We start from the raw sequence: 18,515 nt of genomic DNA on the forward strand, positions 1-18,515 counted from the left end.
ACAAAGATAATATTTCTGTTCCACAAACTTCAGGTGTTCCGAATTGATGAACAGCATACGAGTATTTCAGTGATTCATTCCATAAATGAGCCTTAGAACAGCTGTAGTGATTTGTAAGCATTTAATGAGACGACCACCAGCTGCGTTTATAGCGCTTACAGCGGAATAATTATCCACCTTATAGCGCTAGTCGTGGGTTAATTCGTGCAGATATTTCGACAGAGTTCTTGGGTCTTTTTATTAATGCTTTCCGTGCATCCTGCAGTGTCCTTCTAAAAGACCACTTTTACTGCTGTCCTAGGGAAATTACGACGGGAATGCCGCAAATCGTCTAATGTAATATGGAAAATATGTACAGTTGTATATGTAATTCGTCATCTAGGTAGTAACCTATTGTGACTTATGTATTCTGTCGACCACGATGTCATTGGGTTACAGAAACATCAAATCTGAATGAAATCCTCTGCTGGGAGGATACGTATACACTATACGTGCTTCACGTGCCCGTCTTTAGCTCTCTAGTTCTGTTCGTTACTGTGCAGCATTTCCCTCGTTAACACTATTAGCGACGTAGTGTCAGTACTCTGCATTCTCGGGAACGGCAAAAGATTGTTGCTGTAGCATTCCTCCTAGGCGTCAAGCTGATAAGCAAGTGCTGCACATTTTCCAACACTCAGACGCTAAGGCTTAAGTGACCTACATGGTGGAATTTATCATAAACATTCAGTGATTCGTCAATAGTTAGACTGGGGGGGGAAAATACACTGACGGAAAAAATCGCAGCACCAAAAAATAGTTAATGTAGGGTAATGAATTTTCGGGATTACTTTTGTCTAGGTAACAGAATTAAATGATTAACATTGCAAGATCACAGGTTAATGTAAGTGCGAGATATAGCTTTGCAAATGTGAAATGCTAGAACATTAATAATCAGTGTAACCACCAGAATGTTGGGTGGAAGTATGCAGATGTGCATGCATTGTGTTGTACAGGTGCTGGTTGTCATTTTATGGAATGGATTTCTTTGCCTGTTGCAATCGGATGGATTAATGCTGTTTGTGGATGGCACTTGTGGTGTCGTCCAGTGGTGTCCCATACGTCTTCAACTGGAGGCAGATCTGGTGATCGAGCAGACCAAGGCAACATGTCGACACTCCGTAGAGCATGTTGGGCCGCAACACCGGTATGCGGGTGAGCGAAAAAACCCTCTGGAACGCTGGCCATGAATGGCAGCCCAACAGACCGAATCACCAGAGTGACATACAGATTTGCACTCAGGCATGGGATAACACGAGAGTGCTGCTGTTGCCATATGAAATCTCACCCTAGACCATAGCTCCAGTGGTAGGTGCGGTGTTCTAGCACCCAGGCAGGTTGTTTGCTGGCCCTCAACTGACTTCTTTATAACCAACACACAGCCATCGCTGGCACAGACACAGAATCAGCTTTTGTTAGAAAACACAACAGACATCCACCCTACCCTCCAACGAGCTCTCATGTGACGCCACTGAAGTCGCAAACAAGGGTGGTTTGAGGTCAATGGAATGCACACTCCAGGGCATCTGGCTTGGAGCTGTCCTTGAAGTAACCGATTTGTAATAGTTTATTATGTCACTGGTGCCAACTGCTTCTCAAATTGCTGCTGCAGACGCAGTATTATGTGCCAGAGCTATACGCTGAAGATATGGTCTTTCTTCTCGGTAATGCCATGTGGCCATCTGGGCCCCGGTCTTCTTGCAACTGTACATTCTCGTGACAACCGCTGCCAGAAATCATATACAGTGGCAATATCGCAGAAGGAACATCCAGCCGCTCATAAACCAATTACACGAACTTGTTTAAACTCTGAGGTTTTGATAATGGCGTCTTTAACGCCTTGGCTAAGATCAACTCATTATGTCCAATCTCAAAGGTTACTAACGCTCTTGACCATTGCAGCCTTTGTTGAATTAAACCTGATTTGCATCCTCATAGTCGTGCAACTACCTAATTTTGTTCTGTTAAAAACCCCATGCCTTAAATTATTGTAGTAGAAGTAAACCTGATGTTAAGCCAAAGGCTGGAGTGAAGGCAGTTCTATTCCCTTGGCTTCCGCTGCCCTTTGAATTTAGTACCCAGCCAATTACTGATGTTTAGTTTAGCTTTTTTTGTTTGCTTATTGCACTGATTCTAATAGTAACCCCCTGCCATGATGTTAAATGAGTCAGTTTTGCAATTGTAGTACAATTTCTCAGTGAAAAATTTGACAACATGGAGGCCATATTTACACATCTGTCTTAAGGTGCTTTTTTTAGTGATTTGTACTTAACTATGCTCAATATCTCTATCAAAAAACGCCACAGCACACATTGAGAAATTATTTGGCGTAGTTGATGTCAAGTAGATATGATTTCAGTTTGTGTTGAGTACATAGTGTGCTTGATTTGTGATGGTACTCACTGGTACCTCTGACGAAAAGAAATCAAGATCAGTAGAATTTGAGACATGTTACAATAGAACTTTTGTCTCTGGTTCAAGGGATGTATAACAGATGTTGTATTCACGCTTTCAAAACACTCAGAAAAGCAGTAAAACAGTGTGTCAAAGTCTAAATGCCAAAAGAAAAATCCTTGAAGGTCACAGTACCTCTTATGTTAGAAATCTAGCACTACATACATACACCCTGCTTTTATATATATATAATTACCGACTTCAAACTGTGATTATTTACGGTAAATTTCATAAATGTTCTGCGTGGCTTTTGTCATTATGCCAAACTGTGTAAGCAGCTATCTACAAGAAACTCAATAGTGGGTATATTATCCTCATTATGCACTTCTGAACAATAAAGACTGTTTTCCTCAATGAAAAATTACCTTAGATGAGATGTTATAAGCAGTTAGGGAATGAGGATAGCATTAAGTAACTCAATTTTTCTATAGTACAAAAGTTGCAGAACTTATGCATTTAAGATCTGTAATTTGTGACTTCCAGTTCAGATTCTTATCAAAATAAACACCCAGTAGCTTAGAAGATTCTGTTTCACTTATTGATTTACCCTCGCGCATTATTTTTCATGACTCGGCCAGGCCTTGTGCAGTTCAGAATTGCGCGTTTTGTGTTTTATTCAAGTTCATCAGCAGTCCATTAGCAGAGATCCAGTTATTAATTTTAAAGTGTTTATCCATTAGGCTTCAGTATAATACTTGTTTCATCATCAAATAGAACTACTGGCTAAAGTGCACATACAGTGTTCAAGTTTCGTACTGATGTTGGCAGTTTCTTGATATTGGTCTTAGCCAGTCAGTTGACAGTATACATGATTGAAAATCATAGGATCTAATGATTTGGCAGAAGCTGTGAATTGATTACATTTGTTTCTGATGTGGAGAATGGAAAGAAAACTACATGGGCTAACAGACTGATCTTTAGCATAGGCTGGTGTCTATGTTAGGTTGCAAAATTGACAGTTTGCATGAGAGTTAGTGTTGTGTTTAAATTCTAATCTAATAGAATGAAATACGAAGTAACGTTATTTATGAAACATAGGAACGAGTGTTTTGATAGGCTACCAACAATCTACTCATGATTTGTTGTATTCAGTTCCCATTTTTCATCACAAGAATTGTACCAAAATTGGCATGCAATGCAACAGCTGCAGACACTAAAAGTGCACTGCAACTGAACTATTTGTGGTTCTAAGATATTTTATGTTAGATTAGTAAAGAATCAGAGCTAGTACTCTCCAGGGATAATTAGCAAACGACAAAAGTTGAAGGTTTGGGGATTTAACTCTATTTGCGCATAGCATTTTCTTTTTTGCTTATTGTTTCTGGCAACTTTTTAAAATAAAAATACTACGTCTGGCTCAGTTTCACTGTTGTTCTTTGCAGGGCCTCACCACGGAGCATGCTCATTTATTTTTCAATACACAAGTTACAGAAAATACCAATTGGCCATTTCAAATCTGATTGGTCAAAAGGATTTGATTGTGCAGTTAACCCTGTTCTACTGAAGTTTAAATATTATGGTATTGCAGAACATGCCAGTACCTGGTTTTTGTCCTGTCTAACTAATAGGATGCATTGTATCACATTAAGAAACCAAAAGAAATTGCACAATGAAGCAGCATCTTTAGATGTTGTAGTATGAGTGTCTCTTAGAAAAAAATCATCTGCTTCTGTTTAATGTGTGTTTCCTAAATATATATTTTTGTTGCAGCTGGACCTTTTCTCTCGGCCAAAGAAAGGTGGACGTGGCAATGGCAGCCACATCCCCCGGCCACATTCAGAGTCGGACTTCAATGAGATCGAGGAACAACATGCACAGTCTATTGAGGAGCTTGACGAAGAGACCCTCAACAAAAGATTTGAGGAAATGCTGGTAAGTAGTTTATTATTGCATTGCTGTACAAAAAGAACATATTTACAAAAGAAGGAAATTATTAACCAAAATGTGAGGTATGCTTCTGTACAAACCTAGTCAAGCATCTAAGTAATGCTTTATTACTTCGTGTTTGGATTTTAACACACATGACATGAATGGGGCTTTTCTACCATATGTCTAGGGGGGTGGGATAACTGTAAGTATAGTTTAACTGGGTTGAGCTGCTGTGAGTTTAATGTTGTCATGAGTATTATTTATTCTGAAAATAAAGCACAGCATGCAACTCTGCACTGTTATGGGGCCATGATTGGCCACTGACCTCTCATTATGCTGGCCTTCTCTAACATATACCAGTTAGTAGGAAGTGGTCAGTGATCACTAATTGGGGTCCATTGAACAGGCAGAGCAATATCCAAAAGTAAACCACCAGTGCTCAGCAAAGTGTATGCTGTAGCTACAGCTACAGCCAACTAACCACATTTATATACTTTGAAAGGAGCCACAAATGTGTAATCTGTCACAAATGAGATTGGTCACATTTGTGAAGCATCCAGCCTTCAGTTCTTGGGAAATTATCTTGTTCCGTGACTGTAAGATTTACGAGGTGCATTCAAGTTCTAAGGCCTCCGATTTTTTTTCTCCGGACTGGAAAAAGATAGAAACATGCGCATTGTTTAAAAATGAGGCCGCGTTCATTGTCAATACGTCCCAGAGATGGCAGCACCATACGGCAGATGGAATTTTACTGCCAGCGGCGAGAATGAGAACTGTTTTAAATACTTAAAATGGCGATGTTTTCCTTACTTGAACAGCGTGCAATCATTCGTTTCCTGAATTTGCGTGGTGTGAAACCAATTGAAATTCATAGACAGTTGAAGGAGACATGTGGTGATGGAGTTATGGATGTGTCAAAAGTGCGTTTGTGGGTGCGACAGTTTAATGAAGGCAGAACATCGTGTGACAACAAACTGAAACAACCTCGGGCTCGCACAAGCCGGTCTGACGACATGATCGACAAAGTGGAGAGAATTGTTTTGCGGGATCGCCGAATGACTGTTGAACAGATCGCCTCCAGAGTTGGCATTTCTGTGGGTTCTGTGCACACAATCCTGCATGACGACCTGAAAATGCGAAAAGTGTCATCCAGGTGGGTGCCACGAATGCTGACGGACGACCACATGGCTGCCCGTGTGGCATGTTGCCAAGCAATGTTGACGCGCAACTATAGCATGAATGGGACTTTCTTTTCGTCGGTTGTGACGATGAATGAGACGTGGATGCCATTTTTCAATCCAGAAACAAAGCGCCAGTCAGCTCAATGGAAGCACACAGATTCACCGCCACCAAAAAAATTTCGGGTAACCACCAGTGCTGAAAAAATGATGATGTCCATGTTCTGGGACAGCGAGGGCGTAACCCTTACCCATTGCGTTCCAAAGGGCACTACGGTAACAGGTGCATCCTACGAAAATGTTTTGAAGAACAAATTCGTTCCTGCACTGCAACAAAAACGTCCGGGAAGGGCTGCACGTGTGCTGTTTCACCAAGACAACGCACCCGCACATCGAGCTAACGTTTCTTTGTGATAACAACTTTAAAGTGATTCCTCATGCTCCCTACTCATCTGACCTGGCTCCTAGTGACTTTTGGCTTTTTCCAACAATGAAAGACACTCTCCGTGGCCGCACATTCACCAGCCATGCTGCTATTGCCTCAGCGATTTTCCAGTGGTCAAAACAGACTCGTAAAGAAGCCTTCGCCGCTGCCATGGACTCATGGCGTCAGCGTTGTGAAAAATGTGTACATCTGCAGGGTGATTACGTCGAGAAGTAACGCCAGTTTCATCGATTTCGGGTGAGTAGTTAATTAGAAAAAAAAATCGAAGGCCTTAGAACTTGAATGCACCTCGTAGTTATGATAGTTCATTACCATATGCTGAGATGCCTCACAGGCAGAACAATAGGAACTGTTTCATTTAATTTGTTTATTTGTTTGGGCAGGAGGACAGTTTCCAGACTTGTGAAGAAAATCTGCTTTAATCCACCTACTTAAATCTGGGAAGGATTATCCATATGTGATCAGTTGTTAGTGTTGCTTTGTTTGTGGAAGACTGTGGAGGAAGTGATCAACAACCACATTGTCTATATATATATCTTTAAATCTGAACAGTTCCTTAGTCACTTCCATGGTGGCTTCAGGAAGTATCATTCCAGTATTACCAACATTTCAATCTTTTGCTCATCCTCATCACTCAAAATAATGACACATCAGTGGAAACATAAATTACGAACCAGAAGTTGTGGACAGGGAAAAGAGGTTTTAAGTTTTTGTACATTCCTTTTTTATCCATTTATTCATGTATATGAAGTCATATGAACTGAGAATTAAGAGCTCTACAAAGTTTAGGAGATGTACCAGTATTTCTGGACCAAATTTGTGATGTAAATCAGTGTGATTGTCATGTATCAGGGACTTAAAGACAAGGTCTCCAAAAGAACTTTCTGTTTCAAAAGAAAAAAGTATTTGCTGCCTGTTCTGGCTTTACTGAAATTAAGTGACTTTTGTCTTTGGATGGATGCCCTAAAACCATTACAGCAAATGTGCACATAATAGAGAGTGGGGAAGTGTATGCAGAACTTCCCTCTCGTGCTTCAACAGCTGTCTGTTGTTCTGCAGGTATGTAAGAATCCAGGGAATTAGTAAGCTGATGTAGCAATCAATAAAATTCAGAAGGAATGCAGTGTGATAAAACTGGTTATTTCCTAATGGCAATAATCTCATTGTCAACGAAAGTTGTCATTAGTAACTAACAAAAAAAGCTGCAGTTAGTCACACTTGGTCTCTCCACTGGGACAGAGCTATTTGACTTTTACCGAATTGGACACTGTTTACTTAAATGTGCTTTTGTACTTTGGTTGGAGGATCCTTGTGGCATAGGAATAATTGTAAATTATATTTTAACAGAATACACTTATTATTTTAACAAGAGAACAGCTGTTGATTTATGAATACAAGGTGAAATATTTTACATTCTGATTGCACTTTTTTGTGGAAACTTCTTTCAAATCAGTGTTCTCCATTGTGTGCATACTACTATTGAAATGTAGTTTTGTGAACTTTATAAGATACCCAGCAGTTAAAACAATTTTGGTACTCAAAATCGGTGTACATAATTAGCTGAATTCATTTTAAAATCCCACTCAATTTATTTTTTCAATTGCTGTCAGTTAGTACTCAACAAATGCCATGCCTGTTTTGTACAAAGCATTCTTGTAGTTAATGATCTGAATAAAAAATACTTTAATCTTTATTCTTATAGCTATGTGTGTCAGATATTTCATATACCCTTAACTGCTGCTCACGTATTACATTACTGTGCACTATCTCAGTGATAGTGATGAAACAGCTGAATTTTACAGTGAAAAAGCTAAAGTCATCTACAACATGCATAAAAAGTTAGTTGAAATTAGTACAACTCATGTAAATGTGAATGTCGCATACCTATGTGGATCTACTGTCATTTCAAGGAGAATTAACTGTGTTGTGATCTTCAGTCAGAAGACTGATTTGATGTGGCTCTCCGTGCTACTCTATTCTGTACAGTGCTCTTCATCTCTGAATAACTACTGCAACCTACAGCCTTCTGAATCTGCTTACTGTATCCATCTCTTGATCTCCTCTGTGATTTTTAACCTCCATATTTTCTTCCAGTGCTAAACTGATGAGTCTTATATGTCTCAGAATGTGTCCTATCAACTGATCCTGTCTTCTCTCAGCTTGTACCACAGATTTCTTTTTTCCTCCATTTCTATTCAATACCTCCTCAAAACTTCTCTTTTTCAGAAATGTTTTTCTTCCCATTGCCAGTCTTCATCTTATATCTTCTCTACTTAGTCCATCATCAGTTATTTTGCCACCCAATAGCAAAACTCCCTCTACTACTTTCGGTGTCTCATTTCCTAATCTAATTTCCTCAGCATCACCTGATTTAAATCCATTATTCTTGTTTTGTTTTTGTTGATGTTCATCTTACATTCTCCTTTCAAGACTTAGTCCATTCCATTCAGCTGCTCTTCCAAGTCCTTTCCTGTCTCTGACAGAAATGCAATGTGATCGGCAAACCTCAGAGTTTCTATTTCTTCTCCCTGAACATTAAATGCTACTCCAAATTTGTCTTTAGTTTCCTTTAATGCTTGCTCGGTGTACAGACTGAATAACATCAGGGATAGGTCTCAACCCTGTCTCACTCCCTTCTCTACCACTGCTTCTCTTTCATGCTACTACACTCAACTAACTGCCATCTGGTTTCTGTACAACTTGTAAATAGCCTTTGGTCACTGTATTTGGCCCCCTGCTAGCTCAGAATTTCAAGGAGAGTATTCCAGTCAACACTGTCGAAAGCTTTCTTCCAAGTCTACAGATGCCATAAATGTAGATCCGCCTTTCCTTAACCTATCCTCTAAGAGAAGTTATATGGTCAGTATTGCCTCACCTGTTCCTACATTTCTCTGGAATCCAAAATGATATTCCCAGAGACTGGCTCCTTCCAGTGTTTCCATTCATCTTCTGTAAAGAATTTGTGTTATTATTTTGCAACCATGACTTACTAATCTGATAGTTAGGTAATACTCACATCGGTCAGCATCTCCTTTCTTTGGAAATGGAACTATTGTGTTCTTCTTGAATTCTCATGGTACGTCACCTGTCTCATAACATTTTGAACACCATATGGAAGAGTTTTGTCATGGCAGGGTCTGTAAAGGGCATTAGTAGTTCTGACAGAATGCCATCTACTCCAGGGGCCTTGTTTCCACTTAGGTCTTTCAGTGCTCTGTCAAGTTTTTCTTGTAGTACCATATCTCCCATCTCATCTTTATCTACATCCTCTCCCATTGCTATAAAATTGCCTTAAAGTACACCTCCCTTGTATAGACTCTCTGTACACTCCTTCCACCTTTCCATCAGAGATCTTGATATTCATATAGCTGCTTTTCTTTTCTCCAAAGGCCTCTTTAATTTTCCTGTAGGCAGTATCTGTCTTTCCTTTAGTGATATATGTTTCTAAATCCTTACAGTTGTTCTCTAGCCATTCCTGCTGAGACACTTTGCACTTTCTGTCAGTCTCATTTTTTAGAGGTTTGTTTTCCGTTTTTCCTACTTCCTGTACGGCATTTTTATATTGTTTCCATTCATAAATTAAATTCAACATATCCTTTGTTATCCAAGGATTTCTGGTAGGCTTTGCCTTTTTACCCATTTGATCATCTGCTGCTTTCACTATTTCATCTCTACAGTATTCCTTTCCCCTGTTCTTGTCAATCGTTGCCTAATACTCCCTCTCAAACTCTCAACAACCTCTGGTTCTTTGAACTTATCCAGATCCCGTCTCCTTAATTTCCACCTTTTTCCAATTCCCTCAGTTTTAACATGCAGTGCATAACCAACAAATTGTGAACAGAGTCCACATCTGCCCATGGAAATTTCTTACAGCTTAAAATCTGGTTCTGCAATCTCTGTCTTACTATCATATAATCAATCTGAAACCTTCCAGTGTCTCCAGATCTCTTCCTCATCTACAACCTTCTTTCCTGATTCCTAAACCTAGTGTTAACAAGGATTAAATTATGCTCTGTAGAGAATTGTACCAGACATCATTCTCTTTCATTTACTTCCATCAGTTCACATTCACCAACTATTTTTCATTGTGTTCCTTTTCCTGTTATTGAATTCAACCCACCTATCAGTATTAAATTTTCATATCCCTTAACTGTTTGAATAATTAATTATAATTAACTATAAATGATTATTTTATTTGTAAATGTTATGCATAAAGGTTTCAATAATGATATGGTGTTGGCTTTTAAATAGGGCAGTGAGAATTTAAACAACATTGGACACATGCACCAAATTATTTAAATAATCTCCCATTATCAACAGAAATGTCATTGATTTGGTAGTAACATCAGCAGCTGGCCGGAGTGGCCGAGCGGTTCTAGGCGCTACAGTCTGGAACCGCGTGGCGCTACGGTTGCAGGTTTGAATCCTGCCTCGGGCATGGATGTGTGTGATGTCCTTAGGTTAGTTAGGGTTAAGTAGTTCTAAGTTCTAGGGGACTGATGACCTCAGAAGTTAGCACTCATAGTGCTCAGAGCCATTTGAACCATTTTTTAACATCAGCACAAATCACAAGTGACATAACTTGTTTCATAATTTTCACGCAGCACAATCTTGTGATTGCACATTTTAGTGCCAAATTAGTGTTCAACGCGATCTAGAAAATCATAGCAGTGTCATCAATTTGTTTTCTTATTTTTATTTTTTGCCAGTTTCTAACAGATTCATGCCATTAAATTGTAATTTCTGTTGCAGAATGATATGAACCTTACTGACGAAAAGAAAGAACCCCTCCGGAACCAACCGACCGTCAAAAAGAAGAAAATGCTCATCATGCATTCTAAAGGCTTAAATCAGGTATTTCTCCAAATGCTACTTGTATATGTCTCCTAATATCAAATCAATATAAGCACATAATGATATTATGCATATTCTGTGACCATTGCAATAGATGTGATAGATTCTACCTATAGCTTTTCAAAAGTTTCCTCGTCACAATGTTCATTTAACAAATGAAGCTTCAGTGTAATGGCACCAGTGCTCCCAAACATTACCTTGAATTTATTGCATGTATGCTGCAAAAGTGTGGATTATCAGAACAGCTGCCACACCAATTTTTCATAGTTTTTAAGAATGGGGGGAAAAAGTACAGGAAGTCAAGTCTTACATGATTGGTTACTTTGATATTTGCAGAGTCATAATAGTGGGACGAGAAGTTCTCAAGTTCATTGTTTTGGCTTTCTCACCAATATTTCATAGCAAACTTGAGCACAGATACTGCTGTATGTCAACCTTTATAGGAATTCTGTAATATAATAAGAATGCTGTTGCACGTTGCCAATATAGTCTGTCTGCAAACTGAGGAGCAAGCAGGCAGGTCCCCACCTCCCTACCTCACTACACTGCAAGGAAAACCTACAGGCTGTTTCTTGAGTTGTACTGATTCTTCCATAGTCTGCCTTTTGCATCTGTAGTGAAAAAGAGTGTAAAATATCCAGTGTTTATTTTCCCATTAATGTGTTGATACTATATGGAAAACAAAAATAATATAACACATGTAAAAAACATACATCAACAGAATCTATACATATCTCCACACTCTGCACTGCAGTGCATGACAGGAAACTATTGTTAGCCATCCTGTACAGCAGTTGTTGCATTCTCCTGAGAAAGCAGTTATAGCATTCCTCTGAGAAAGGCCACATCTGCCATCCCAAGTGCTGCTTGCTCTTCAGTTGACACAGATTGCGACAAACACATTGCCACCATCTTTCTTCTAAGAACTGTGGAATCTTCACTTTTGTATATAACTATTAGACGGTTCACTTATGTTTCATTTCCAGGTCTTACTGGAAGTATCTAACTCTTGTCACCAGTGATGTCTTGCATTGGTCTTTAGTTCCCTTGATAGCCAGGTTCTGCCATTTATCAACCACTTTAAAATATTGTTTCCTAATGTAACATGGAGCACTTACGCAAATGATTTTTGTACAGTGAATGTGCTTTGGCTGATGCAGTTGTGCTAGCTACATGCCAATCTGAGCTCTGCATCACCACCACCTAATGTGTCTGCCTGTGCTAAGTAGACTGTGTTTGGGCTTCTGCCTGGGTTGGTGTTACCCCAGCAGCCTGCCTCGCCCCGTGCTGAATGTTCTGGAGTGCATTCTGTAATCTTTCCATCTGTTCCTCTAAGATTTGCCACTACTGAGACAAATGTTGTAGGTGTAAAAACTAATTTTTATTTTTGTGGCTACTCTGCATATTCAGTTTTTGCAAATCTACAGAGATATAAAGATGGCTTTTCCTGCAATAGTGTGTGATCTGATTTTGGAAACCCGTACCAAAAGTTGTGCTGCATTCAATATGCACCCACTGTTCAGTGTTCCTTCTTAGCTACAAATCCATAATACTGCTACATTGCATATATTCTTCACTCTGCTCAATAAACAAATTCAGATTTAGTTAACAGAATATTTTTTAGTTGAAGACTGTTGGTTACTTTCAGCTGACATGCAGATTCATTGCTTGTGAGAGATGATAGTTATCAGTGATATTACTTTTGTAAATGTTGCTACTATGTCACCACCTTTTACTGAATTGTGGAACTCAGTTTCTGTTGTTGTTGTTCCTGTATAAATTATGAAATGTAAGATCCAGTCAGTTCGACAGTCACAAATCACAATTCTTTTTATTCCAGAAGCATATCTGTTTTGATGAAATGAATTGTTTCAATTACAAATGTCCTTTGAGTTACAACAGACCTAATGCAGAGTTTCTGGTGTGGATTAAATGCACAGTGGAATGCCTGCCAACGGGGTTGGGTGATGGTTGAAGTGATCACTGTAGCGTGTAGATGTCTACTAATACTATTATTGATGGCCCCTGTTTTGCTCACAACCGAGGTAGATTCTTCCTACACATCAGTCAGGGGCCTGAAGACGGTGTAGTAAAATGCTGAAACTGGTTGCTAAGCTTGGAAATTTGATTGCTGAAAGGTGTTTAATTTGACACCCTCTGTCGAACAGCTGTGCCCCGCAATAGTCTCTAAAAAGATGGACATACGGAGATATACCTGCTGGCATAGATGACTGTTGCTTTCAGGATCTGTGGCAGAGTTGGCAGACTTACTGCAGCCACAACCGTGTGTGTGTGTGTGTGTGTGTGTGTGTGTGTGTGTGTGTGTGTGTGTGGCAGTTTCCTTGTTAGTAACTTGAGCTTTACTGTTCATAGAGTATTCCTTCATTTTCCTGGTGAACTCAATCTTGGATAACTCGAGCCATATCCTGGACTTGTTGTGGGTAACTTCTGCAAGGGATGTTAATAAGGATCTGGTTTCATTAGCTAAATGTTAGTCATCTCTGGTAGTTATTAAGTCTTGTCTGATAAGAAGTTCTGCAACATCTTTTTCTATTTGTCTGACCTACATGGATCTAGTGGTTTTATCTTCATTCATTACTTTGAAGGTCTAATAGGTCAGACCTTGGGGACCCAATGTGTACAGGTGGCCATAGGAAGCTAGTTGCCATATTCTGATGATGGCATCTGTGAGGTTTTATTGGTGTTAGTGGGTTTCACGATTAGGTTTGTACCATCATCTGCCATCTGGTAGGATCTTTTGCAGGCTTTTTCTTTTTTTATAATTCGAGAATTGTTATTGAGGTCTTCTTGGTTAGGGATAGGTACCCCATTACATAGAGGTCTGACTGCTGTTATAGTGTCTGTCTGATATAACAGATGTTTAGAGGTGTGCTTTATTTATTTATTTATTTTTGCAATATTTTGTTTGATTATCCTTTCTTTGAGAGCGACCATTTCACTGGGATTGGCTGAAACCCATTCTCCAAGGTTCTTTTGCTATGCTTGGTGGAGCTGACTCTTATTGTTCTAGGGGTGTCTTCAATATTAAATGATTTCAGTCTTTCGAATGTTGATCAATATACCTGTTTTCTCTGCTGTTAAATGCAGTGGTTGGATTTGCATAGAAGCTTCTTACATGTCATTTACAGTAAAGTCAGGTCATCAGCAAAGACAGGCGTGGGAACTAGATTGTCTGTCTGTTTTGCTCCTCATATAATAAGTGATGAAAACAACACTGATGCCACTCATGATGATAAAATGTAAAGTGAAGTCAAATGCTGCAAAAATGAGATTATGACAGACAGAGTACACGAAACAACTTAGTGGCCAGAACTGTGAAAGCCTATTGAAATATGGGGCAGTACCGTGGTACCTGAGTAGTGACTCATCGATACTTGTCACTGGCACTTGGGGGGGGGGGGGGGGGGTGGTCAGCAAGGAGTCTGGTTTAACTTGTCAATTGCACCCAGAGACTGTGGTTAAATTCGTCAACATCACCTGGAGAGCAGCAGAGCGTGTCATGTTAACTTGCCAATAGTAGCCAAAGGATTAACTCTACACTGAACAAAAAAAAAAAAAAAATTTTGATCAAGGGAGGTACAGCCACATTTAAATTCAGCCTTGCATTTCATAACTGTTGTAACTTGAGAAGCAAAAACTTTATAATTCCAGCTTTGAATGAACTTCAGTTGGTGGTAAATCACTGAAAACAAATAATTTTATGGTAGCACAATATCCCACTTATCAGTTGCACAAATGCTAATACTTTCAAGAAGTCATGTAAACAAAACTATTCTCTAGTTGAAGTCGTCACTTGACTTTCGCTACATTGCAACATAACAGTAATAAACTGTAGTAGAAATCAACAGGTTTTGTGTGCCATGCTGAGAACATTTCATCGTGTCCTTGTAGTATGTCTACTTGAAAATCTATCTACAATGAAGACAGGATAACAAAAAACTGACAGTGTGAAGAATGAAATTTTGGCAGGCTTATAGTGCAGAATTCATTTTTATTTCAGACATATTTTTTTTCATAAATTTTGAACTTGTGAATATAGATTAAAAATAATGCAATACTGCTTGCTTCTTCAGTACTGCAGGCTGTTTCTACCTCCCATATAATATGTTGGTGGCTAAGTAATCAGCAGCCTGAGGTATTCTTGCAAACACGTGAAATGGTGCAGATGAAGTTGGGAGAAGAGGCATGAACTAATTTAGTTCCTGAATTAACCTAATCTTCATAAAATCTTTAGAATACGTAAATGATAACACGGAAGGTTCCGTAATAATTTGTTTTGTTTCATTCAGTGCTTTCTAGTAATTATTTGAGGTGTCAATTTTCATGATGAAAGGTACTCTGCAGCTTGTACACTATAAGAATTTGTGTTATTTTATTATTAGTATTAGTATTACTTTCATTATAAAAGAATACAGTGCGTTAAGTGAGGAAATGTTCCTATACCAGAACTGAATCCAGTGAAAGAAACTTTGAGAGCACTAGCTTTAAGGATTTTAATTTTTACTAGTTATTATAAATTGTTTGGAAACTCCAAATGTTTTACAGTAGCAGATGTTGATATTTTTTTGTTTTGTTTCTTTTTTTTACCAGGAAACCCGCAGCAGGTTTGACAAGCCAGCAGATTATATTGCGTACCTGTATTCTCCAGATCTCAGTGTCAACAAGAAGTACAACTGTATAGAATCTTTACGTATTGCTCTCACCAATAATCCTCTTAGTTGGGTACAAGAGTTTGGAAATGAAGGCCTCACACTCTTGCTGCAAAACTTGAATGACTGTTATCGAAAGTAAGTTGCAGCCTTTAATGTTAATTGCATATCTTTTAAAAATGTTGAAATGGTTCAAGGTTTAATGTTGTATTTCTTCCTCTGTTTATGTGCAATCCCCCGATTCGGCTTCCGGTGAGTAGATCAAGAATTGTGTGTGCTGCTTTAAAATTTTTATAATTGCTTGCCTGTTTTAGAGCTGCTTTCTGTCTTTAATGTTGTGTTGTTTAATATTTGTAATCTTGGTGCTGGGAGGATTATAAACTTAAGTTAGCACTTCGATGCAAAAATCTTGCTTTTTGAACCATTGCTGATAAACTTGTGCAGCTTAAATTTACACGTAAGTGCATCTGAAAGTAAATGTTACTATCATTGAAAAATGTGGAGGACAACTCTCCAAGCTATGAATTTTAAAGAATAGTAGGATATCTATCCCCACTGCAGAGTTCCACATCTACATGTGTGTGTATACTCCACAAGCCACTGACAGTGCATTACGGAGGGTACTTTGCTCTAATGTTAATGACTTTTTGCACTGTTCTAGTTTCGTGTGGAGCAAGAGAGAATGACTTTCTGTATGCTTCTATACATGTCCTAATCACTCTCATCTTATTCTCATGATCTCCACAAGAGCTGTACAGTGGTGACAGTAGAATGGTCACACAGCCTTCCTCAAATACAGTTTCTGTAAATTTACCCAACAGAGCTGTATGAGAACTAAGTCATCTTTCTTCCAAAGATTCACATTTAAGTTCTATGAGCAGCTCTTTTACACTGTCCTACAGGCTGTACCAATGTGTTTTCAGATTCATTCATTGTTCTTCATTGTGCCTATTTAATAAGGATTCCAGCCGCCGAAGCAGCTCTCTAGACTTTGTAAAACTAGTGTCTTGTATGCAGTTTCCTTTGTAGGTGCATTGCCCTTTCCCTGAACCCTTACAACAAATTTAGGTTTTCCATTTGCCTTCCCTAGTACTGATTTTACTTGTTAGTCCCTTTTCATATCACTTTTTAATGTCATCTTTAAATACTTTCATGATTTGACATGCTCTAGATATTCACCACTCATATTACAAAGAGATTGGCTACACTATGTCTGTTTGTCTTGTAGAGTATTGCTGGGTGGTATGGAATGCTTTTCAGAGAGGATTTCAGAAAACATTGAAAAAGTTTATAGAAGGGCAGTTTGTTTTGCGTCATCATGGAATGAGGAGAGTGTGTCACAAATATGTTGAGCAAGCTGGGGCGCACCACCTCACTGGGGGGAGGATGTTGTGATGAGAGGTTTTCACGAAATTTTGATCATCAAATTTCTGTTCTGAATGCCAAAGCACTGCGCAGAGAGAAAGGACCATTATGATGAAATAAGAGAAATCAGAGCTGGCATGGAAAGATTCCAGTATTACTTTCTCACATGATGTTTGAGAGTGGAATTGTAGAGAAATAATCTTAGTAATTCTATGATCCCTCTGTTAAAAGCTTAAATTGGATTCCTTCTCTCTCCATTATCAGCATTATCTTTCTATATCAACATTTGAAGAATGCTGGCATTCACTACATCAAGTGTAAGTTGAGTCTAATTTTCTTAAGAATGTTGATCAACTGTTGTCTACTGTAGTGACACTGACCCTGCCCAATAAATCAGTTGTGTATATTGTCAACATCGGAGGCCATCTTACCCTCCTTTGGGGCGCACCTGACATTTCTTCAGTTTCCATTAGACATTCGCCGTCCAGTATAACAGACTGGATTTTATTCGTCAAATATTTACTGATTTGATCACATTCTTGTGAAAACTTTCTATTGATTAGTAGATGATGATGTGTATTAATCAAATACCTTTTGTAAGTGTAGGAAGACAATATGTACCTTTTCTGTTCCCCTACACCTAGTTTTTGTAAGATGTCATTTATATGTAATCTTCAGTGATGGAATTAAACAATGGAAAATTCAGGATGGAATAATTACACTATTATGAAAAGGATAGATTACTACTCTCCATATAGTGAAGATGCTGAGTCATAGATAGGCACAACTGAAAGACAGCCAAAAAGGCAGCAAGTAGTAATCCATCCTTCTCATAATTCAGTGATGAAATTCCTAGTTGTGAAATGAAACACAAAGATTTTGACAATGCATTAGGAAAGACATTTCTCTGTTAGTATTTATGATATCACAGTGTAAGCGTTCTCTTCCAGGAGAAACAAAAACTTCATGATTCCCCATAATTCCAGACATGTAATTTGGTTGTACCTCATCTGCCTCATGCTCTATCTGAAATTAAAGATAGTTGCTAGAGTTTGAAACATATGATACTGGTACAGTTATATAACAAGTTTCCGTGCGGTAACAAAATCATTTTTCAGTTCCAGCTAGGGAACTTTTCAATCTCCGTGATTACAAATGTTTTTCAGATGTTCATAAATCAGAGCATTAACTTGAACAATGTATGTAATTGCTACTCAAAATGATCCCCTTCTTGGGAAAGATTTTGTAAATATTTGTGCCCTACTCCGTACATGAAGCCACTGACAATTTCACATTGTAAGTTGCACATCTCTTTTGTAATGAACTTTCCTCACACTTTAATCCTGTGCAAGACTGTGTGTGGAATCGAGGGTTTTGCCTTTTGCAAGCAACATTATACCTGCTGAGTCACTCAGCAAGGCCAGTGTAACCTCTAATGTACCTACAGATCTCTTCTGTGCAACAGAGAAAAAACTGCATTCTAAAACAAACCTCTGCAGTTGCCATGTTATTTACTGCGGCAACCTTTCTGCCATGGTTGCTACACCACCTGAGTATACAAAGGAGTGTTGTTTGTGGCATTGATGATTAGGTAGAGAAGTAGTGATGAATCTCTGAGTCGGATTTTGTGACACACTCATATGA

General features: G+C 38.7%; 1 protein-coding gene across 4 annotated transcripts in view; it reads left to right on the forward strand.

The window, feature by feature from the left end:
- Positions 1 to 18,515, forward strand: part of LOC124625797 (protein diaphanous) — a 370,389-nt gene that overhangs the window by 278,864 nt on the left and 73,010 nt on the right. For all 4 annotated transcript variants that reach the window (XM_047149249.1, XM_047149252.1, XM_047149250.1 and 1 more), the window contains exons 2-4: positions 4,201 to 4,362; positions 10,735 to 10,836; positions 15,448 to 15,644. In XM_047149249.1, the coding sequence (XP_047005205.1) occupies positions 4,201 to 4,362; positions 10,735 to 10,836; positions 15,448 to 15,644 (461 nt within the window). The remainder of the gene's footprint in view (positions 1 to 4,200; positions 4,363 to 10,734; positions 10,837 to 15,447; positions 15,645 to 18,515) is intronic.

This window comes from Schistocerca americana, chromosome 8 (assembly GCF_021461395.2).
Source record: "Schistocerca americana isolate TAMUIC-IGC-003095 chromosome 8, iqSchAmer2.1, whole genome shotgun sequence".
Lineage (NCBI taxonomy): Eukaryota > Metazoa > Arthropoda > Insecta > Orthoptera > Acrididae > Schistocerca > Schistocerca americana.